Source organism: Mus pahari, chromosome 13 (genome assembly GCF_900095145.1).
Source record: "Mus pahari chromosome 13, PAHARI_EIJ_v1.1, whole genome shotgun sequence".
Classification (NCBI taxonomy): Eukaryota; Metazoa; Chordata; class Mammalia; order Rodentia; family Muridae; genus Mus; species Mus pahari.
In genome coordinates this window covers 80,874,010-80,896,948 of record NC_034602.1, presented here as the reverse complement: position 1 = coordinate 80,896,948, position 22,939 = coordinate 80,874,010, and the positions used below count along the sequence as shown (strand labels likewise).

The 22,939-nt window shown below is 46.1% G+C and overlaps 1 protein-coding gene and 1 pseudogene across 1 annotated transcript in view; one reads left to right on the top strand and one right to left on the bottom strand.

Moving 5' to 3' along the window:
• Positions 1–21,908, top strand: part of Sdad1 (SDA1 domain containing 1) — a 24,619-nt gene extending 2,711 nt beyond the window's left edge. The window contains exons 2-22 of the mRNA XM_021210588.2: positions 644–748; positions 1,135–1,233; positions 1,354–1,464; positions 3,284–3,355; positions 3,574–3,674; positions 4,659–4,716; positions 5,466–5,540; positions 7,182–7,283; positions 8,991–9,060; positions 9,881–9,984; positions 11,037–11,094; positions 13,206–13,264; positions 14,501–14,577; positions 15,235–15,332; positions 15,438–15,514; positions 16,093–16,219; positions 16,871–16,962; positions 17,105–17,295; positions 17,393–17,477; positions 18,766–18,927; positions 21,778–21,908. Of these exons, the coding sequence (XP_021066247.1) occupies positions 644–748; positions 1,135–1,233; positions 1,354–1,464; positions 3,284–3,355; positions 3,574–3,674; positions 4,659–4,716; positions 5,466–5,540; positions 7,182–7,283; positions 8,991–9,060; positions 9,881–9,984; positions 11,037–11,094; positions 13,206–13,264; positions 14,501–14,577; positions 15,235–15,332; positions 15,438–15,514; positions 16,093–16,219; positions 16,871–16,962; positions 17,105–17,295; positions 17,393–17,477; positions 18,766–18,927; positions 21,778–21,825 (1,971 nt within the window). The 3' untranslated portion in view covers positions 21,826–21,908. The remainder of the gene's footprint in view (positions 1–643; positions 749–1,134; positions 1,234–1,353; positions 1,465–3,283; positions 3,356–3,573; positions 3,675–4,658; positions 4,717–5,465; positions 5,541–7,181; positions 7,284–8,990; positions 9,061–9,880; positions 9,985–11,036; positions 11,095–13,205; positions 13,265–14,500; positions 14,578–15,234; positions 15,333–15,437; positions 15,515–16,092; positions 16,220–16,870; positions 16,963–17,104; positions 17,296–17,392; positions 17,478–18,765; positions 18,928–21,777) is intronic.
• Positions 5,062–5,180, bottom strand: LOC115065295 (annotated as a pseudogene).
• Positions 21,909–22,939: the final 1,031 nt, after the last annotated feature.

Genomic DNA, 22,939 nt, shown 5'->3' with positions numbered 1-22,939 from the left:
GTGTTCTGTGTGTATGTGTGTCTTGCCTGCACTGTGTTCTGTGTGTATGTGTGTCTTGCCTGCACTGTGTTCTGTGTGTGTGTCTTGCCTGCACTGTGTTCTGTGTGTATGTGTGTCTTGCCAGCACTGTGTTCTGTGTGCACTGTGTGCATACCTGGTACCCCTGGAGGTTAGGAGAGGGCTCCAGATCCCCTGGAACTGGAATTACAGATGGTTTCAAATCACTGGGAAGTGGACCAGGTTCTCTGCAAGAACAAGTGCTCCTAACCACTGAGCCACATTTTGAGGCCCGTGTTTGATAGCGTATCTAGTCTGGAATGCCAACATAAAGCCTTACTGGGTATTTAAAAGGAAAGATTTGACTAGAAAGCTTCGTGTCCTTCAGGCATACTTCACGTTTACAGGCCTGACCTGGCATTTTTCTGCCCTTCATACACGGATCATGTGAAACAAGGCCAGAAGCTGAGTTTCTGATGCACGCATGTTTATACCACTGCTTAGAGTTCTGTTCTAAAAACAAGTCTTTGCGTGAGCCGTGCCGTGCTTGAGAGTCCAGATCTGATTCTCTGTGCCACTGGCAAGGGTGTGTGCCAGCTTGTTATTCTGTGTGAGACTGTGTTAAGCTCTGTTCTTTCCCCTGCAGTTCCTTCAGCAATATAATCACTATAAATCCAATATGGAGATTTTCAAGTTACAACCAAATAAACCCAGCAAAGAACTGGCAGAGCTGGTGATGTTCCTGGCACAGGTAAGACGGTTTCTCAGTGAGACAGAGGTTGGCAGAAGTTCCCTCACCTGGTTATTTCCACCCTCTGTGAAGACTTAAGTTTTTCTCCAGCTGTCCCTCTTGTAGATCTTATTTTCTTCCTAAGATATGTTGGAAGATGAATTTTAGCACAGAGCCAAACAGAATCAAAATCATCAAAAAAGTGTTTTCCATTCATCATGCTGGCATGCTCTCAGTTGTGCCACATGCACCTTACAGAACCTGCAGGGACACTGGAAGCAGCAGGAACAAAGCTGCTGATTGAGTCACCTGCCTCTGTGACCCAGCCGATCCCTGACTGTGTGAATGTGCACCTGAAGTTGGGGGACGACGGCTGCTGTTTCTGTAACGACTCTGCTTTGTCACAGATTGGCCACTGCTACCCTGAGCATCTCAGTGACTTCCCGCAGGAGCTGAAGGACCTGCTCTCCTACAACCACACTGTCTTAGACCCAGATCTCCGCATGGTAGGAAGGTCACCCTATCCTGTGCATGTGGTTGACTTGGGGTGGGCAGAGATGGGATGCCTGCTGTGTTTATCCTTTGATTAACCTCACCCTTTTGGTATGTTTTCTTTTACCCCCTAGACGTTTTGCAAAGCCTTGATCTTACTGAGAAACAAGAATCTCATCAATCCGTCAAGTTTGCTAGAGCTCTTCTTTGAGCTTCTGCGCTGCCACGACAAGCTCCTGCGGAAGGTAGAGTGCAATGCGTCGCCCGCTGTCCCTTCCTCCCTGAGCTTACATAGCAGAGCTGTGGTTAGAGATCCTAGCCTTTCAATAGGAAGTAGGCCGGATGCCACGCTGGACCAGGGATTAATCTCAAGTATATGTTCTCCTTACAAAAGCCTAAGATAGAGATTGGTAAGAAACTGCATTGCTATGCTTTACAGACAGACAGGTTGACACACAGATGAGTGGCATATCTGTGGTCAGGCAGCAGCCATGTACTGGGCTGGACTATAATTGCAGGCAGCCTGGTGCCCAAACCTAATCTCTTCACGACCACATGACACTGAACGGTTACACAACGGGGGGTAGTCCCTCTCAAAGCTTAATGTTCTGTCTGTTGCTCTTAGCATTTCTCCATGGCTTTTTGTTTGCTTATTTAAGACCAAGAGCTGAAGGCAGAGACCACCACTATTTGATTTGAGCATTTATAGTTCTGGTCTAAGCCGTGACCTAAAAATGATCCATGGGACCATATTTTGGGTACTAGTGATGTTTGTAGCCACAGCTTTATCATGCATTCAGTTAGATATTTGCTTCCCTTAAAAAAAGGTCGGGGCTGAGAGATGACTCAGTGGTTAAGAACCTTGCTGCTCTTCAAGGGGACCTGGGTCCAGTTCCCAGAATGGTCACGGTAGCTGACAGCTCTCGTAACTCCAGTTCCAGGGGACCTGACATTCTCTTCTGGAGTCTTGGCAATGAGTACATGTGCGGGAAATACCCGTACACAGCAAAGGATCTTTTTAAAAAGTGCATTGGCCTGTACAGTACAAACAAATAAAATCACATTCAGTATATATTTTGGTTTTTCGAGACAGGGTTTCTCTGTACAGCCCTGGCTGTCCTGGAACTCACTTTGTAGACCAGGCTGGCCTTGAACTCAGAAATCCGCCTGCCTCTGCCTCCTGAGTGCTGGGATTAAAGGCGTGCGCCACCACGCCCGGCTTCAGTATACTTTTTAAAAACTTTTTTTTTGTTATATGTAGATGTGTGTGCCTATATGTGGCTGTGTGCACATGAGTTCAGGTGCCCATGGAAGCCAGAGGTATCTGATCCCCCGGAGCTGGAGTCGCTGATGCACTGTGACGTGGGTGTAGCAAATGCCCTTAACGCAGCCATTGCTCTGCCCCTCTGTGCTTTTTGTTTCTTGGTTTCTGGCAATGCTAGAGATTGAGTCCAGGGCCTTGCAGTTGCTAGAAGTGCTTGTTCAGTGAGCTGCATCCCAGCCCTGGAGTTTTCAGACGGGTCTTACTGAGTAGTCCATCCTGACCTTGACCTTGATATAACTAACCTGGCTCCTGCCTGTCTGTGAAGAGTGGAGCACTACCACATAGTTCAGCCTGTTCCTGATGGTTCACTTAAGTGAAGTCATACATGATTTGTTTTTGTGGCTGTCTTAGCATGCTGTTTCAAGATCAATGCATATTGTAGTATATATGATTGTATCTTTTGGGTTGCCAAATATTCCATTATGTGGCTCTGCCACATGCTTGGCCATTCATCAGCAAATGGACGTTGGGTTGCTTCTCCTCTTTTGCCTGTTGCAACTAAAGGAGTTGTGACTATTCGTCTAGCGGGTAGGGTTATGGCTCCTCTCTCTCTAGGATAACTCCGTGTTTACCCTGGAAAGCAGCCTTTCTCTCAGCTTGTTTTGAGCACTTGCTTGTTTTGGATCTCTTCTATTAGAGAGTGTAGTGGAAAAGCAAGGTTGTCGTGTGTTGTGTGTGTTTGTGCTTTTCTCCAAGGTCAAAAGTGCTCCTAGACTTGATTGTGTGCTTTGTTTCCTCAGACTCTGTACACACACATTGTGACTGACATCAAGAACATCAACGCCAAACACAAGAACAACAAAGTGAATGTGGTGAGTGCCCTCTGCCCTCTAACACACACACACACACACACACACACACACACACACACCCCACAACCCCCACACACACATATACACACACACACACACACATACACACCACACACAAACACACACACAAACACGCGCGCGCGCAGACACAGACACACACACAGTGCTCCCGGCTTTTTGCCAGCTGTGCATTGACGCCCTTCTCCCCGGGTCCATAGGTGCTGCAGAACTTCATGTACACCATGTTGAGAGACAGCAATGCAACTGCAGCCAAGATGTCTTTGGATGTGATGATCGAACTCTACAGAAGGAACATCTGGTAATACATACACGAATTTTTCTTACAAGAAATTAGCTTAGTTTTTAAAATTTATAATGATTGATTATAGAACTCAGAGATAAGTGTATTTTTTTATTTTTTTAATCTTACATATTTTAATATACTTCTAATACATTGAAGTTGGGCATAAAATACAGAGGCACTCTGGTTGGTTCTTTTTTGTCAGCTCAGTACAAGCTAGCATTTCCTGGTAAGAGGAACCTCAACTGAGAAAATGTCTCCATCAGATGGCATGTAGGCAGTGTGTGGTGCGTCTTCTTAATTAGTGATGGATGGAGGAGGGCGCAGCCCATAGTGGGCAGGGCTGCCCTGGGCGCGTAGAACAGGAAGACAACCATGAGCAGCACTGTACCGCGAGCAGCACTGTACCATGCCTCTACTTCAGTTCCTGTTCTGACATCTCTGGGTGATGAAGGATGGGCTGAAGTAACTTTTTTTTTAAGATGTGGCTAATTTTGCTAATTTTTATTTTAAGTTTTTAAACATTTAGTTTTACTTTTTCTTGTGTGTGTGCAGGTTTGTACATGCTGTGTGTGTGTGTGGGGGGGTGCGGTCCAAGCTTGTCTTCCTCATCCGCTCTCTGCTTTATACAGACAAGTTCTCTCATCTGAATCTGGCTGAAGCTGATTGAATTAATTTAGCTAATCTAGCTGCCTCTGCCAACAGACAACATGCCTCCCAGACTCGAGTTGTGGAATCTGAACGTGGTCGTATGCTCATCCACGCACTCTCCCCACTAGCTGTCTCCCTTGCTCTGGCTTTGCACGTTTTCCAACAGAATTGTTGGCATTTTAGTTTTGTTTTCAGAACACTTCCTCTGAGTGGGTTCACCTTGGTGAGATTTGATGAAGCGCTTGCTGTACCTGTGCAGGCTCGTTTAATGCCGTAGCACTTTAAATCCTAGGATTGACTGTCCCAGTGTCAGAAGGACTCACTGTTGGGTTTATGTCGTTTCTCTTCCAGGAATGATGCCAAAACTGTCAATGTTATCACAACTGCGTGTTTCTCCAAGGTCACCAAGGTAAGCTGGAGGGCTTCCTGCATCATGATTGAACAATGCTGCAGTTCCAGTTGACACCTAAAGCTCGAAGCAGGAAAGCAGCTCTGTAAAACACCATGATGACCAGCTGCATGATGTTGGCAAAAAAAAAAAAAATGGCAGAAATTTGCCTTTGATACCTAACTTTTCTTCTGTTGAGCTCCAGCAGTTGAAAGAAACTCGAAGACAATGTTTAACTTATAGTAAGGGCTATGGTAGGTAGCTCTTTTCTTGGTGGCATGTAGATATTCTTGGCAGTCTACCAGAAGGTAACTGTATAAAGCCTGGCAGATGTTTGTTTAAGTCACAGTGCTAGACACATGTATGTAAAGACAATGATTAGATGCCACAACCTAGGTGCCGGTGTCTCAAGTACTTGTGTGTTTGAGGCTCAAGGCCCTTCCATCCTTGTCAAGGGGAGAGCTAACTCTCCTTTCATAAGACATAATCTAATAAATGACTGGGGAGTGCTGGGCATGGAACCAGGGACTGGACTTACTCCCAAGCTTATGCTCTGCCACCCAGCTGTATCCCTCTCCCCTACTAGATAAAGGCGATGCTGCATATTTGTGAAATGCGTGACATTGTGGAATATGTTAAATCGTGAAAAAGGAGCAATTACCCTCCCTCCTACCCTTCAGACACAACAGTGCATGTGTGTGATGGAAATGTGAACAGAAGTGTGCGTTTGTAAGCTGGATAAATTGATTGTTTTCCTTGTTGGTCTTTAGATATTAGTTGCTGCTTTGACATTCTTCCTCGGGAAAGATGAGGAAGAGAAGCAGGACAGTGACTCGGAATCCGAGGTGGGTTAATGTAGGCCCTGATGGCACCGTTGCTCATGTGCGACTCCTCTGAGTTCAGACTATAAGACCTGTAGGGTTAATACAGGTACTGATGGCACCGTTGCTCATGTGCGACTCCTCTGAGTTCAGACTGTAAGACCTTTAGGAAAAAATGCTGGCAGTTTTGGAGGTAATGCCAATGTTACAAACGTAAGGAAGAAAGGAGAATGATGTTGCAGTGTCTTCAGTCAAGATTTGTGATAAACAATTTTTCTTAGAAGAAGTAAAAAGAAGTTCTTTTCAGTAAACATCCTTGAAATACATGGATAGATAGATACAGGACTGGAGTGATGTCTCAGTGTCAGTGGTGAGGAGCTCCTCCTGCTCTTGCAGAGGACTAGAGTTGGCTCACACCATGCATGTTAGACAGTTTACAGCTGCCTTGACTCCAGCTCCAGGGGATCTGCAGGGATGTGCAGACACACACACACATACACACACGCACACATGTGCACAGACACACTGAAATCCTTTTAGCATTGATAAGTCAATCAGTAATGTCTGATAAATTCTTACTATATTTCATTGTAGAAACTTTCAGATAATAATTTACACAGAGTAAAGGTTTTCTTTGTCTTTGTCTTTATTTATTTGTTTGGTTGGTTGGTTTTTCGAGGCAGGGTTTCTCTGTCAGTGTAGCTCTGGCTATCCTTGCACTCACCACTTTGTAGATCAGGCTGGCCTCAAACTAAGAGATCTGCCTGTCTCTGCCTCCCAAGTGCTAGAGTTAAAGGCACGAACCACTGTGCCCAGCTTGGGTAAAGGCTTTTTTGACCTTGGGTTATTTCTTTCATATTTCCTTCCTTCTGGATAACTCATTTCTTTTCCAGTGCATTTATGTAAGTTTGTACAAATACTCTTATATGTTGTAAGCTTTTAGAAGCTGCGTACATAGCACATACATGCTGCAGGGCGCTTTGTGTCAGTGTATACAGAGCTATTGTTTTGTTTAGATCTATGGATATCCACAACTTATTCCAGAATATGAATGTATTATACACTAAACATTCTTCTATTGATAGTTTCCTGAAAATAAAAGCAACATTGTATCTGCATGTTATACTGATATGAAAAGTAATACTAAATCTAAGCACAAATTCAGCACTGCAGTGAAAATATACAGCCCATTTTTGCACGTGTGCATATTTCCTGGTTTTTGAAAGTTGTATTCATTAGTAAGTGTGTGTAAAAAGTTTAAGAACCAAAATGTAGGGTCCAGAGAGAAGGCTCGGCAGATAAAGACACTTTAAGAACAGTTCCAGTGACCCGAGTTCCATATACCAAGTAAAGATGGAAGCAGAGAGCCAGCTCCACAGTCTCGCCCTCTGATTACTGCACAAGCACTGTTGCACACAAGCTCACACGTCGATGATGATGATGGTGATGGTGATGATGGTGATGATGATGATGATGATGATGATGGTGATGATGATGATGGTGATGATGATGATGGTGATGAAGGTGAAGCAACCAGACAACTGTAACTGCAGCTCCTGGGGACTCATGGCCCATGCATTCACATGCACACACTCACATATAAACGCATGCTGACTCTGTGCAGATGTGCCTGTGTCCAGTTTCCCAGTGTGGTTTGTTCTTCAGGATGACGGGCCCACAGCGAGAGACCTGCTGGTGCAGTATGCCACGGGAAAGAAGGGCTCCAAAAACAAGAAGAAGCTGGAGAAGGCGATGAAAGTGCTGAAGGTGAGGCTGCGCCCGGGTGCAGAGGCAGTCCTAGAGCGCAGAGTATGCACAAGCTTTAGCCAGCACATTTAAGGTTTGAAACCAAGAGATAGCGTTAAAAACGAGCCTAGATCTATGTGTGAAGAATTGTAAGCATTAACATTTTAGGTGAATAGGCTACGTTCAGCTATGACAAAACTCGTAACTTGAATAAATTAATTCGATTAACTTTACCTTAACTAGACCTGAGTTCTTAGAACAGCATGGGAAGCTTTTGGTGTTTGGTGACGGCTATTCCAACAATCAATAGTTGGATCCCTCTACAGTGGTGGTGGGGTTACAGTTTACTTCTGTGGGGGTTATGTTGATGCAGGTACATGTGAACACAGTGTGGGTTGCCCAAGGTCGGTACTGGGTATCTTCCATCACTCTGCATCCCTCACTGACTGGCTAGCTGGTCAGTGAACTCCCAGAATCCGCCTCCCGCCTGTCTCTGCCTTCCCAGTGCCGGGGCTACAGGGCTCCCCTCACCCTTCTTGAGATCAAACTCAGATCCTCAGGCTCATGTGGCAAATGATTTGCCACCTGGGCCATCTCCCTGGCCTCTTTGTGGTCTTAGTGTTTGGATCTTTAAATTTCTTTTAAGTCTCACATTTTAATAGCTGATACATTTTTAGTAGCTGGTATATTTTCAAAGCTTTTGTTTTAAAATGTTTAAGACAAGGTCTCACTCAGCTGTCCTGGAACTCACTATGTAGAACAGACTGGCCTCAAATTCATAGTAATTCACCTGCCTCTGCCTCACAAATGGCTAGGATTAAAGGCGTGTGCCACAATAACTGACTTCTCAAAGCATAATTTTAAAAGGCAAAAAAAACAACTTTAGTTCTTTTTTTTCTTAAGATTTATTTATTCTATGAATATGAGAACACTGTTGCTGTTTCCAGACACACCAGAAGAGGCCATCAGATCTCATTACAGATGGTTGTGAACTACCATGTGGTTGCTGGGAATTGAACTCAGGACCTCTGAGTCAAAGCTTTTAACCGCTGAGCCATCTCTCCAGCTTCCCCCCCCCCCATACATATACACACTTTAAATCTTAACAATGAAAAGAGCTTTTTACATCAAGGAGATTTTGGGTTGGCTTGGGTTTTTTTGTTTGTTTGTTTTAATTTATTTTGTTTTTTGGGTTGTTTTTTGTTTTGTTTTGTTTTGAGACAGGGTTTCTCTGTGTAGCCCTGGCTGTCCTGGAACTCACTCTGTAGAAATCCACCTGCCTCTGCCTCCCAAGTGCTGGGATTAAAGGTGTGTGCCATCACTGCCCGGCCACATGGTTTTATTGTTGTTGTTGCTTTGTTTGTTGTTTTGGTTTTGTTTTTCTTTTAAATTAGTGTAATGGGGGCAGGGAAATGGCTCAGTGGTAAGAACACTGCCTCCCAGGCACGGTGGCCTGAGTTCAGATATCTAGCTCTGGTGGGAGAAGAGAACGGTGGGTCCCTGGAAATTGGTAATCAGCCAGTGTCACTGGAAAACAACAAGCTCCAGGTTCATTAAGAAACCTGGTCTCGGTGAGACAAGGCAGAGTGATAGAGCTGCACACAGACATTTTCCCTGTTGGATGCAGCAGACAGCACATGCACAGTCTAACGGCTGGCTCGGACCACCTAACTTTTCATGTGAAGAGAATTCTGAGCACAGGGGCTTTGAACTGTTTTTCTCTTTCAGAAACAAAAGAAGAAGAAGAAACCAGAAGTGTTTAACTTTTCAGCTATTCACTTGATTCATGATCCCCAAGGTACCATAATTACTACTTTTAAGTTCCTTGTTGGACGTATTACTTCCTGTATTCTTGTTTTAGGTCTAGGTTCCTTAATCAATCCCCTGCAGGCTCTGATTCCTCAGGCGGTGGGTGTGGCTTCAGAGTCTGTACTCCCAAGGAAGTCCACACCCTCAGAAGCAACTGTATCCAGAGTCACTGTAGAGGGTAATACACACACATCTCAGGAATCTGTATTTGTGTGTTTAGGACTATGTGTGTACACACATACATATATGTGCATGTAACACCGAGAAAAGATATATGGGAGGGCTTGAAGGGAGGAAAGGAAAGGGGGAAATGATATATTATAACCTCAAAAAGTAAAAGGAAGGATTTTAAGAGTAGATCTTAGGAATCCTGGGCTGAAGAGCCACCCAAGTGGATAAGAGCACTTTCTGTTCTTGTAGAAGACCCAAGTTTTGTTCTTAGCACCCACATGAGGCAGCTTACAGAACCAGCACAGCTGTAAAGGGATCCAACACCTCTTCTGGCCTCTGTGGGCACCTGCACATGTATGCTCATACACACATGCAAGCATGTGCAAAAATAAAAATAAGTTCTCTAAAGAAACGTAAAAGATCGCCCAGAGTGGTAGCACACACCTTTAATCCCTGACTCAGGAGGCAGAGGCAGGCGGAGCTCTGGTTCCGGGCCAGTCTGGTCTACAGAGTGAGCTCTGGGACAACTATATGTCCATAGTGAGACCGTCCTTCAAAAAGCATCTTAGGACTCGTGAAGCCGAGCTTGGAGCACTGTTCTGCAGCCGGGAACCCACAGCAACTCTGGTTCTTTGCAGACTTCGCAGAGAGGCTTCTGAAGCAGCTGGAGAGCTGTAAGGAGAGGTTTGAGGTGAAGATGATGTTCATGAACCTCATCTCCAGACTGGTGGGGATTCACGAGGTATGGCGCTCGCGGCCTCTCCTGGGGGCTGGGCTTGGGAAAGGAAACCGGTTATATAGAATGCTGTCTCAGTTTTCGTCCCCAAGTCATTTGCAGTTAAGAGTCAGCAGCAGGAGCAGCCTATCCTTCTGAAGGCAGCTGCTTTTATCTACCGCTGCTTTCCCTGGTGCACATGAATACTGGTGTGTGCACACTCAGGTCACGTGTAACTGTTCTGTGCAGATACACGTTCCCGCGCCAGAGTGAACCGAATACTTGTATGGACTCTTGCTACCTCTCAGTGTGCCTGACTAACCCTTCCTGACAGTCTTGACTTCTAGTTGTCTCTGGTAGGGAGTCATGTGTTTGCAATGCTGGGTTCCCTAGCTGCTTGGTGTGTGTGTGTGTGCGCATGTGTGTGTTTTATACATGTTGGTACTTTTAGAGTAGCTGCTTTTACCAAAAATTTAGACCACAAAGAAATGTGTAGTGCATGTGTTCAGTGCCCACAGAAGCCAGAAGAGAGCTTAGGTCCTCTGGAACTGGAGATAAAGATGGTTGTGAGTCACCATGTTGGTGCTGGGAACAGCTCTTAGTGGCTGAGCCTCCTCTCCAGTCCAGTTTTCTGACATGGTTGAATGTGTTGCTCTCCTTCCCCCAGTGTGGTTGAGCTTGAAGACAGTAGAGTCAGGCCTGTCAGTCTGAGCCATTCAGATCTGCCCTGTTCTATCCCCGGGACCTTTGATACCAGCTGGTCCTGGTCTTGCTTCTCTCTGTGAACACCAACACGGAGCTCTGCGGCCAGGTCAATGGCAGACCTAGAGTGAGGGTTTTGTTTGCCTTTGCCTACTTCATTCTGCCCTTTCTCATGTGGTGGGACAACAGGGTAGTGTTGGGGAGGAAATTCTTTCCCTGGGTTCCTGCAGCAGCGTACTGAGTTAACCTGTGGTGAGAATGCTTACTGAGACAGAACAAGTCAAGTGCGTTTGTCATGCAATGAGGTTACGCGATGGAAATGAAATCCCGTGCTTAGGTTTATAAATGTTAAAGCTGCCGTGCTCTTCTCTCCACAGCTTTTCCTCTTCAACTTCTACCCTTTTGTGCAAAGGTTTCTGCAGCCCCACCAGAGAGGTAACCTGCTTCTGTGCGTGCTCCTTGCTGTGCGTGCTCCTGCTTCTGTGTGTGCTCCTGCTTCTGTGCGTGCTCCTGCTTCTGTGTGTGCTCCTGCTTCTGTGTGTGCTCCTTGCTGTGTGTGCTCCTGCTTCTGTGTGTGCTCCTGCTTCTGTGTGTGCTTCTGCTTCTGTGTGTGCTCCTTGCTGGCCCTGTCCTAAGGAGTGACTGCGTGGTTCTTGTGTCATTAAGGGCAGATGGAGTTATGTGTGTTCTATATAGAGAAGGAAAATGGAATGCTGAGGCAGGAGGATCACACTTTCAAGCCAACCCCAACTACATGCTGGGTTGGAGGCTAGCCTGGAGTACATCAAAGCTCTTCTCAAACAAACAGAAGATAAAACCCAACCCTAACCTTCCCAGCAAAAGAGCGTGACCAGCACAAAGAGGCTGCGTTTCTTTTCCTGCTCGTTAACTACAAGCTGTGGTTATGTTCCACGCACTGCTCTTGCAGAGTGTCTGATGAGTTCAGTTCCCATTACCCACTTCAGGCAGCTCTAGGGAATCCAGTGCCGTCTTCTGGTCTTTGTGAGTACTGTATGTGCACAAAGTCACACACAGACACACACATACATACCCCTAATCTTTTTTTTTTTTTTAAGTAAAATAAAAATTAAAGATAAATTCTTACTTGCTTTTAGCACGTCCCTTTATAATATAAATTCTCCTGTTGAACAGGAGAATTTGGGGGCTAGCAGAAGGCATAGCAGTTAAGAGCACACACTGCTCTTGTTTAGGGTCTGGATTTACTTCTCAGCTCCCGCGTGGTGACTCAGCCATCCATAAACTCCAGTTAGGAGATCTGATACCCTCCTCTGACCTCTGCAGGCAAAACATCGTGCACATAAAAATAAATCGCAGAAAGAGAGAAATCGTAGTTTTCAACTTTAACTGTAGCTTTGTGGTAGCTGTACTTTGTGTTCTCCATGGCCTTGTGTGCAGTCTCAGCCAACAACGGCACAGAAGCAGGGATAGATGCTTGCCTGCTTTACCTTTGGAACTTAACCAGAACAGGAAGGAAGGGAGCAGATGAGCTTCTGACTGAGCCTGGTACTGTGCTAAGAGCTCTCTGTACATCACTGGGTCAGGCTGTTAAATGGCTTCTCAGAAGTATAAGAAGAAAGTGTCCAAGAACATTTCAGATCAGTGACAGTCAGCATTTGCCTCTCTCCCAAAGGCCCCTCCTTGCCTTGCTTGTTGACTGGTGGTTGCTTAGTGTTTGTTTTGGTTTTGTATTCTGTTTTTCAGAAACTCTCACTGTACATGCTTGGCTAGTCTGGAACTTCTGTGTAGACCAGGCTAGCCTTGAATTCACAGAGATCTGCCTGTCTCTGGCATGCACCGGAACCCAATTTGATGCTTGTTTGTTTTTGAAACAGTCTCTGTAGCCCATGCTGGCATGAAGTTCAGCAAACCTACACTGGCCTCTGTGCTGCAGTTACAGCCTAAGTCACCGTGTCTGGTTCCAAGGCCTTGTTCTTTACATATACTATGCCGCCTCTTGGAAGAGAGTGTGATGTGTGTATATTGAGTTCATTCAACAGTTGTTTGTTTGTGACTTGTTTGGTTAGTTTGGGGCTTAGACTGGATTTTGATATGCAGTCCAGGCTGGCCCCAATGTCAGGGTCCTTCCATTTCTGCTGCCATTGTGGTTTCTGCGCGCACAGGAAGCCAAGGAGAGCAGAACGTCTGTGAGATGCTAAGGCCCACAGTGACCCTAAAGCAGAGTTCTTACGCTCAGCAAATATGTGCTCTAGACAGAAGTCTAGCCGTGGTCACTGGGTAGAATATCCAGGTCGAGTCCTTGGAAGAGGAAAGCAGAGGAAGGAGAGACAGGAGCAAGCATGGGGCAGGTTCTGTCTGGGCTGGAGGGCCAGGCAGGCCTTTCTGATAAACAGCAGTGTGCAAGGGCCTGAAAGGGGCAGCGGGTGAACCACCCAGACAGGTCGGGGCTGGGGTTGAGGTAGATACATAAGTGGCATTCATAACATCTGATTTGCTTGCCATGTTGCTGTAGTCCTTGGAGGCAGAGTGACAACAACATTTGCCCTTTCTATCTCTTGTGCTTTTAGAAGTCACCAAGATCCTTCTGTTCGCTGCACAAGCCTCTCATCACCTGGTGCCCCCAGAGGTGAGACACTTCCCCTGATGTCTGGGTTGAGTGTGTGGAGGGGTGCCACCGTTGGCATATTAGGGTTTCTTCCCAGAGTTACTGTCTTCTGACCCCTTCCTTAAATGAACAGACGAGACCTAACTCCTAAGGAGATGGACACGGAATTAGCTGTCCAGTTCACAGAAAGGAGCTAGCTGAAGGCTCTGAGTTTCATGACCAAGGGTATTTGTGAGTTCATGGTGATTATCTTTTAACCCTTTGATACAAAGAAGATTGAGTTATCCTGTATCAGAAACACAGTTTTGTTTGGTTTTGTCATTGTTGGAAACAATGTCATGGAGTAAATGTGCTAAGCAGCAGAAGTGGAGGCCAGAGAGATGCCTAAAGAGGTAAGAGTCCGTCCTTGCTGCTGTCAGGAGACCCAGGCTTGGCTCCTAGAACACGTTAGGCAGCCAGGTGGTCTGCTGCTCCCAGCCTCTGAGCCACCAGCATCTCTCTCTCACACACACACACACACACACACACACACACACACGCACACACACGCACACATATGAATACAAAACAGAACCTTTAAACAGAGCAGAGGGGAGCAGAGAGGGCACTGTGGAAATGAAGAATCGCAAAGAGGTGACACATGTGTAAATGCCACAATGAAACCTGTTACTTTGTGTGCCAACCTAAAACATTGATTTTTAAAAATGGAAAATTATGTTATAGTCCAGTCACATGATTCAGAGGGTAAAAGTACTTACCAGAAAACTGACACCATGAGTTTGATACCCAGAACTCATTTAAACTAGATGCAGCTGTGCACATCTAATCCTGGTACTCCTACCAAGAGATGGGTGTAGAGGCAGGAAGGTCTCCCCAGAGAGCAAAGGCCAGCGAAGCTGGAAGTGCAGCTCAGTAGAAACGGGCATGAGAACAGCCTCTGTGAGGATGAGAAGCAACTCCTGCAAGTTGTCCTTTGACTGCCACACATCTGCCCTGGTATGTGTGCACATGCACACACTCGGGTATAAGTATATTCTCTCTCACACACACATACACAGAGAAAACGCTGGTAAAGGACAGCAGACTTTACCGTATCTATAACCCAGAAGACTGAGTTGGGGGTGCACAGTTTTCTCTCTCGTCCTTAGCTCTGGTTCTCAGCGCTCACCCTGAGGCAGAAAGCGGCTTCTGCACTGCAGTCTGTGTGCGGGGAAGCAGGGACCTTCGCCTGACTCAGCTCTTTTGTTTCCAACTCAGATTATTCAGTCATTACTTGTGACGGTGGCCAACAATTTTGTCACTGACAAGAACTCTGGGGAAGTCATGACCGTAGGGTATGTAAAACATACTTGGGGCCAGTCAGTGTTTATAATGTACTAAGATGGACAGTTACGCTGTGCATGTGACCTCTAGAAAAGTGGTTTTCTCAGGAGGCTTTGTAATTTCATTTATTGGTGAGAATTCTGAAGAGGGAACTGGATGACAGTATTGTCCCGATCAACCACCTGATGTTTTATAGTTTTATTCTTATGAGAACAACTTCGCCAACCTAAGTTTTTCTTTTTCTCCCGCCTTGGATTTGTCTTGTGTGGGCACAGGGATTTGTTAATGAATCACTCTTTAATTCTAGAGAACTGCAGTTGCCCTTTTGGGGTAACACAGAGGTTTATCTAATCTGCACCTGTAAATGATATGCTAAGCAGTTTCTCTGTGTCTCCCTTGCAAACTGCTGCTGGGGTAATAGCCCTAAAGACCTTTAACCCTTCCAGTCTGACTTCACGCCTTCTCTCCTTAGTGCTGGAAGCAAATACTGCCATGATTTGTTGTGCCCAACACTGATCCTTGTCATGCTGTCAGAGAAGTGCCACTGTTGGGAGTGTCAGTCTGTAGGGCCCTTTGCCCTCACCATCTCTGCCACACTGCAGGGTCGGGACCTAAGCCTGTAAAGTCCAGCCTAGTATGCTTATTTTAATTCCATTTTCCTTTTCTAGAATCAATGCTATAAAAGAGATCACGGCTCGATGTCCTCTGGCCATGACTGAAGAGCTTCTTCAGGACCTGGCTCAGTATAAGACACACAAAGATAAGAGTGAGTAGCAGGTGGTTCTCTGTAGGCAGTGAGTACAGGGTGGCTCCCTCTTACCTCACAGTTGCCTTTGCTTCAGAATTTCTAATCAAAGGCGGTGTCTCCTAGATGTAATGATGTCTGCCAGAACTTTGATCCATCTCTTCCGGACACTGAACCCTCAGATGTTGCAGAAGAAGTTCCGGGTAGGTTAGCCTAAAGATTGTGGTCTCAGAAAAATGAGGGTAATGCCTGCAGTTCACATGTTAGATTAGCTTTCCTGGAGAGTGGCTGTGATGTGTGTGGATTTGTTCTTCAAGCTTAGGGGGAACTTGATGGAATGTCTTGGTCCTCGGCCCTTGCTGCTGACATGTGCTCTGTGTGATGGACAGCTCAATCCGAAAGGTCTGCCGGGTTGTGTGTAGTTGACAGTGTGTGATACTGTCAGCAGGTTGGAGTGAGCAGCTGATACACAGCCCTGCCAGGTGCTGCCTCTTTCAGCAGAGAGGGAGGTGTGTCTGTAACACAAAGACATAGCACTGTTGAGACCTAAAATGTCAGAGCAGTTCGGTATTCTTTTACAAAGCCAGTTTCTCACATTCGATCAGAAGTCAGAGAGGAAGAAGTGAGCCTACTGTAGCTGGGGTTACGTTGTTTCCAGCATGTGAGCAGGCCGTTCCCTTACTTGACTACATGTTTAATAGTGCTTATATCCTACAGGGCCTTTCATAATGAATTTTCTAAAAATCTAAGCACCTTATTTTTAAATAATTTTTTCTTTTAGGGTAAACCCACTGAAGCCTCCATCGAAGCAAGAATACAAGAATATGGAGAATTAGATGCTAAAGATTACATCCCGGGAGCAGAGGTTCTAGAGCTTGAGAAGGAAGAGAATACAGGAGATGATGAAGGTTCCTCTGCCTGCCCTTTGCCTTGCCTTTTGCTGGGGTTTGAACCTTGCTTAGTGTCTACTGATGTTAGGGAAGCTGCCTGGCAGGGCTGGGGAGCTGCTCACGAGTGAAGATGGCAGACCACAGGGACTCAGACAGGCTCCCAGGATCTGAGGACGGGCTGTGTTCTCTGGCCCGCCCCTTCCTTCCTTCCTTCCTTCCTTCCTTCCTTCCCTCCCTCCCTCCCTCCCTCCTTTTTTTTTTTTTTAATGGCTTTTTTGTTTTGAGACAGAATTTCTCTGTGTAACAAAACCCTGGATGTCCTGAACTCACTCTGTAGACCAGGCTAGCCTTAAACTCACAGAGATCCACCTGTCTCTGCCCCCTGAGTGCTGGGATTACAGGTGCGTGCCAGCCTCTGGTATGTTTCTTACTCAGAATCCATTCCTCTTTGAGCTGTAAGAATTAGGTAAATCACTGTAACATTTCGGCTTTTAATAGATACTTAGTGCTAGTTCTATTCCTTAAATTCACTAAATTGATGTGGCATAGCACACATCAACCCCATTGTCGGTCAGTGGCGCACCTGGGGCTCATTACCTTCCTTTCCAACCTTGCTCACTTACTCATCTTATTGTGACTACCCAACGTAAAGAGTTCTCTTTCCCACAGATGGATGGGAAAGCGCCAGCCTCAGTGAGGAGGAGGAGGATGGCGAGTGGGTTGATGTGCACCACTCTTCTGATGAGGAGCAGCAAGCAATTGTAAGTCCACGTGGCCTTGAGTCTGCAGCACGCTTGTGTTTGCCAAGATGCCATTTTTTGCTGGGCCATGTTAAAATTTAAATGACTTGAACTGTCACTTAAGCTGGTAGTCAGTTATCCTTTTGGCTGTATGCCTTTCAAGGCCACGAAGCTGGACAGCATGCCTGTGGAGGAGCGGAAAGCCAAGGCCGCAGCCATCAGCACCAGCCGAGTTTTAACTCAGGATGACTTCCAGAAAATCCGCCTGGCCCAGATGAAGAAAGAAATGGATGCTGCCCCGGGGAAAGCCCAGAAAAGGAAATACTTGGAAATTGACAGTGACGAGGAGTCCAGGTGAGGCTGGCCCAGCCTGCAGTCAGCCCGTGTGCACTGACAGCAGCAGGCAGACGAATCCCACTTCATCCCGTATTTCATTTTTCCCTCCCCACAGGGGTGAATTGCTGTCTCTTCGGGACATTGAACGCCTTCATAAAAAGCCCAAGTCTGACAAGGAGACGAGACTAGCGACTGCGATGGTGAGTGGGCGTACACCATCCTACCGTTAGCAAACAGAGCGAATGAAGTGAGCAATAGTGGCCCAGTAATGTAGCCATTCCCGTCTCTCTCTTCATCCATACTTCACATAGAATAAGTTGTGCCATTATTAGGTGTTGAGTTGGATAAGGGTTTTTTTGTTGTTTTGTTTTACTTTGAGATGGGAGGAATCTTACATAACCCATAACCCAGGCAGGTCTAAAGCTTTAGGTGAGGATGCCCTTGGATGCCTGACGCTCCTGCCTCAACTTTGAAGGTGGTTGCAGGCAGGTGCTGCCACGCTTGGTTCATGTGGTGCCTGGGAGAGGACCCGGTGCTGTGCCAAGCAGCATTCTCCCTGCTGAGCCACAGCTGAGCCTTAGTGGCTCTGTTTTGTGTTTTGCTATATTTTGTTGTTTTGAGACAGGCTCTCCCTATGTGGCTATGCCTGTCCTGGAACTTTCCATATAGACCATTGAATTTAAAGATCCGCTTGTAACCGGGTGTGGTGGTGCACACCTTTAATCCCAGCGCTTGGGAGGCAGAGGCAGGTGGATCTCTGAGTTCAAGGCCAGCCTGGTCTACAAAGTGAGTTCCAGGACAGACAGGACTACACAGAGAAACCCTGTCTCGAAAAACCAAAAAAAAATAAATAGATAGATAAATAGATAGATAGACAGATAGATAGATAGATAAAGATTGTATCTGACTCCCAAGTGTTGAGATTAAAAATGTATACCACTACATTAGACTTTTGACAACCTTGTGACTACCACTCAGAAACAAAATGTAGAGGATAAAAATGCAGTGTTACACATTCATGGTATCAGAAGGCTTAGAACATATTTTAAAGCAGTAGAAATGTATGTTCACAGTCAGTGTCAGCCTCTGGCTCGTGCTGTTGCTGCTCATGTTTGTACAGCGACTGTTGTGAGTTGCTCCTGTGCCTTAACTGCCCTCAGGAGTCATCACACACAAGCTCTGCCTCTGTCTGAAGGGAGACCCGTTAGATAGTTCAGAGCCCGTGCTCTCTCCTCTTCACTCTCCACACACTGATGTCTTTCCTTTCTCCTTTCCTACCACGCCAAAACCAGCTTGGTTTTCTGGGAATCAGGCTGAATCCGGCCATTTCCTTCCACTGAACTCAAAGCTTGTTTCTGTTGGACTGAGTCTAGGGAACAAAGCTGAGTTCTGTCCCCTTCTCGCCCTTGGCATCCAACCAGGCCATTAGAGAATGCCTGAGCTGTGTTATCTATGAAATACTGGTCGCTAATCTCTTTGTGCTAATAGGCTGGAAGGACAGACCGAAAGGAGTTTGTGAGGAAGAAAACCAAAATAAACCCATTTTCCAGTTCCACAAATAAAGAGAAGAAAAAGCAGAAGAACTTTATGATGATGCGGTATAGCCAGAATGTCCGGTCAAAAACAGCACGCTCCTTCCGGGAGAAGCAGGTGGGTCCATCGTGAAGCCTGTGTTCAAGACAGCCCTATGGTTGACAGGAAGGGTGCCTTCTGAGGATCACGTGGGCTTCGTGGGTCAACTGAGAGCTCTGAGGCTGGGAGCAGTCAGGGTGGGAAAGACTCAAACTTGAGTTGATAGAGGTCACCATGTGAACTGTGGGTGACCCAGGATCTTCTCTGTAAGTAAGAGAAGCAAGCAGGATTCCCTGAGGTCCAGTCCCATGCTAATGTAGTCTTTCGACCTGTAAAGTAGGTTGCAGTTGATACAGGTGATGCGAGGGACTTTGCTGGAATGGAGTGTGGGAAAGCAGCAGTCGGCACACAGGTCTGCTGGGCTCCGATTTCCATGTTCTTTCACAGAGCCGTTTTGTGTTTACCAGCCTTTGGGATTTTGTTTTATCCATTGTAGCTTAGCTGGTTTGCGTGCTCATTTTGTTTTAAGATGGGGGCCTACTGTGTGAACCAGTAGGCCCCTGTCCCATAAAACTCAGACTGGCTTTTATTGAAGATTCTCTTGCTTCAGCCAGCTAGGTATTGCTTTGCTTCATGATTGCAAGCACCGTGGTACCATGCATGGCCCAGGGTCATGCTGTGTGGCTGGCCTGCCTATCTCAGTGATGGACTCGGCAAAGGGATGGGCATTGTGCAGCCTCCTCTCTTGTTAGCAGCCTGGCTTTGAACAAGACTTAATTTAGCTTAGGGCACCACTCCCTCACTTCCTGTTCTATAGAATGCCTTTTTTAGCATGATGGAGAAGCTGGGCTTTGATCCTCATCCGTCATTATTAACCATTTCTCTCAAAGATTAGATTTTCAGGGTAAATTAAGAATTCACTGGACATGCAGATGTTGGTTTAAGAATGTTGTCTTGCTGCTTAGACTGAGAAATGAATGAGCATTTCTGCCCATTTCCCTGCCCTGCAGTTTCTTCAAGGTTTACTCGTTATAAAACTTAACCCTTAGCTAGGCGGTAGTGGGAGGCAGAGGCAGGCAGACTACCTTTGAAGTCAGCCTGAGTGAGTTCCAGGACAACCTGGACTACACAGAGAAACCCTGTCTGTGTGTTTGGAGGGGGGTGGGGGGGGGCAATAAATCCATAGCCCTTGTTCCTGCTTTTCCCTGTTGTCTCAGCTGCACTTAGACCAAGATGCACCATGTGTTGTCCCTGAAACTTCCTATGAGCCTGGACTGTCTGGGAAAGAGCAGCATGCTTCACCCCTTGCCAGTGTGTCACTGTCCTCAACAGAATTTAGAAGCCTGCTGTGGATCCCAAAGGAACCGTAGCTATGTGGAGAGAATGAACTATAGACATACCTTCTGCTTAGCTAGTGCTCTTTGAAGGGGAAAGGGAATAGTTGTGGCAGTAGCTGTACTGTCTGAAGTTTATAGCCAACAGGTAATGGCCTGCTGCGTAACTACTCAGAGCTTCTTGATAGCACATACGAGCAGGTCCTAGGAGTGAAGTGTAAGTACAGACAGCCAACAGACACTGGAAAGAGATAGGGCATGGTGAGATGTGTTAAATCCTCTCACTGTCCCAACAACCTACAAAGAGACTCATAGTCATAACTGGAAGCTGAAGGCATGGAGACACATGAAATCCAAAACCTTAGGACATAGCTGTCGAGCCAGGCGAGCTACCCTAGAACGGGTTTGTACTTCTGAGACAGGGTCTCAGATGAGAGTGAGCCCAGGCCACCGAATCTTTCTCACACAGCCTGCCAGCGCTGAAGGTGTGAGTCACTGCCTGGCTCCCAACAGAGCAAAACAAGTCAGTGCACACTCCTCAGGAAAGGGAAAAGCCAGCTTGGTTTCCGGCGTGTGTGACAGTGTTATGGGAATTATGGAATTGTGTTTAGTACACTTACGATGGCACCTTGGCCTTGCTTGCTGTTCTTAGTAGCCTTTAGTATTGTGGTTATCTGGGGAGGATTAGAAATCCTGGGTGGAAACTGTACTCTAAGTCAAGCGGAGAATTACTGGGTGCCAGTCCTCTGTGGAAGACAGATGGTCACTGCAGACATCATCACAGATCCTGTGGCTAGAAGACAGAATCACATCCAGCTACCACACACCATTGCTTTTACCCCACCTGATGTATTCAACACAAAGTGATTAAAAAGTTTAAAAAATTGGGCTGGAGAGATAGCTCAGTGGTTAAGAGCACTGAGTGCTCTTCCAGAGGTCCTGAGTTCAAATCCTAACAACCACATGGTGGCTCACAACCGTCTGTAAATAGGATCTGATGCCCTCTTCTAAAGTGTGTGAACACAGTGACAATGTACTCATATAAATAAAATAAAATAAATCATTTTTTTAAAACAAAAAGTTTAAAAAATTAACAGCCTAGGTTGGTGAGATGGCACATGAGGTAAAATTCAGGAACCATGATGTGTGGAGAAAGAATTAGTTCCACCAAGATGTGCTCTGACGCCCACCAGGGCACCATGGCACGTGCAGCTTCACACACACGCACACACACAAATAAGAATAGAGTAAAATATTTTTTTAAAGTAAGAGCCTGAATTAGCTAGGAAGAGATCTTTGCCTTGAGCTTAATTCCCTGGATTTTTACTCCTAAGTTAATGTCTTGAAGTCGGAGCTGTTGAAGAGAGATGACAGGTGACATATGGTAAGATTGTCTTACTTGGCAGCAGTCACCTTTGCCCACTGAGCCGTCTTGCTGACTTGGATTGGATCCTTTAGGGAATATTTTATTACGTGACGTTGTTATGATAGTTGTTATGATAGTTATTACCTAGTCGTTCCTGTCTGGTACCTTGATGACGTAGTTAATGTAACAGGTTCTTACTCTTGACGTAGTCTTTCTCTTCCCTTGCAGCTAGCACTACGAGATGCACTTCTGAAGAAGAGGAAAAGAATGAAGTAACTTACCAGCAAGTTATCCATTTCCTGCCCCATGCATGTGTATCAGCATGCCTAAAGTTAGTACACATTTGCTTACATTAAAAAGTCGAAGAACACTATATTTTGTAAACCACAGTAACATTTGTAGCAATTTGGTATTCTTAATTGGGAGGAGGGGCTGGTGGGAGTGTGAAATGTGAGTAGTAGCACTGTTAAGTGCTAAGTGCCTGCTGCCTGCTGCTGCCTGTGTAGCTGAATGAGCCAGAGCCCTTGACTGAGGGCAGATGTACATACGTGTTTATAGTGAGCTGTAAATAATTCCCTGGTGGCAGCTAGTCCGTCTTCCTGGGGTCACTGGCTCCTGGACTAACTGCAGGGATGGGAGTTATTCATGCTCTGCAATCAGGACAGTGTTACAAGAGTAAGATGTTCTTACTTGTAAATAGGCTTAACCTGCTCAAACAGGCTCCTGCTGTACAGATTCGGGTGGACAGTTGAGCTCTACTCTTTTATTTTTTAGTGTAAAGAGTTTTGGCTAAGGACTCTCTTTTTTTTAATTGCCTTAAGTCTAAATAGTGATTTTGAAATGCCTAGCAGGGTGTGGTGGCACACACCCATAATCCCAGCACTTGGGAAGCCAAGGCAGGAGGCTCATGAGTTTAGAACCAACTTGACATCCTGAGTTAGTTAGGGCAGCCTGAGCTACATAATTGAGAACAGAAGCCATCTTTGAGCTATCATTGAATGGCTGATTCTCTGCTGCCTGTTGCTGTTGGGGTTTTGTGTTCGTTTCTTTCCTGTGCTGGAGATGAGCCCCGGGGCCTCGTGCTTACCCTGAGCATGTTCTCCCACTGGGCTTCACCCCATCCCTGAGTGCCTGTTCTTCACGTGGATTGACCAGTTCCCGTGCCTTGTTCTCAACCAAAGCTACAGGTTGTTAGTAGTCAGATGGGTGTTAACGTGGTGTGTGCTGTTACTGCCACATGGGAATCCATTGCAAGACCCCATCTGCACGCAGGCTGCTGGGTTAGAAGCAGTTGGATGTCTTTTGCCTCAGACTTCCTAGGTGCTGTCGTCATGAGAACGTGTCTGATGTCTGAGTTAGAGGAAGGGCGGTTCTGCCCCTCGGCTGGAGA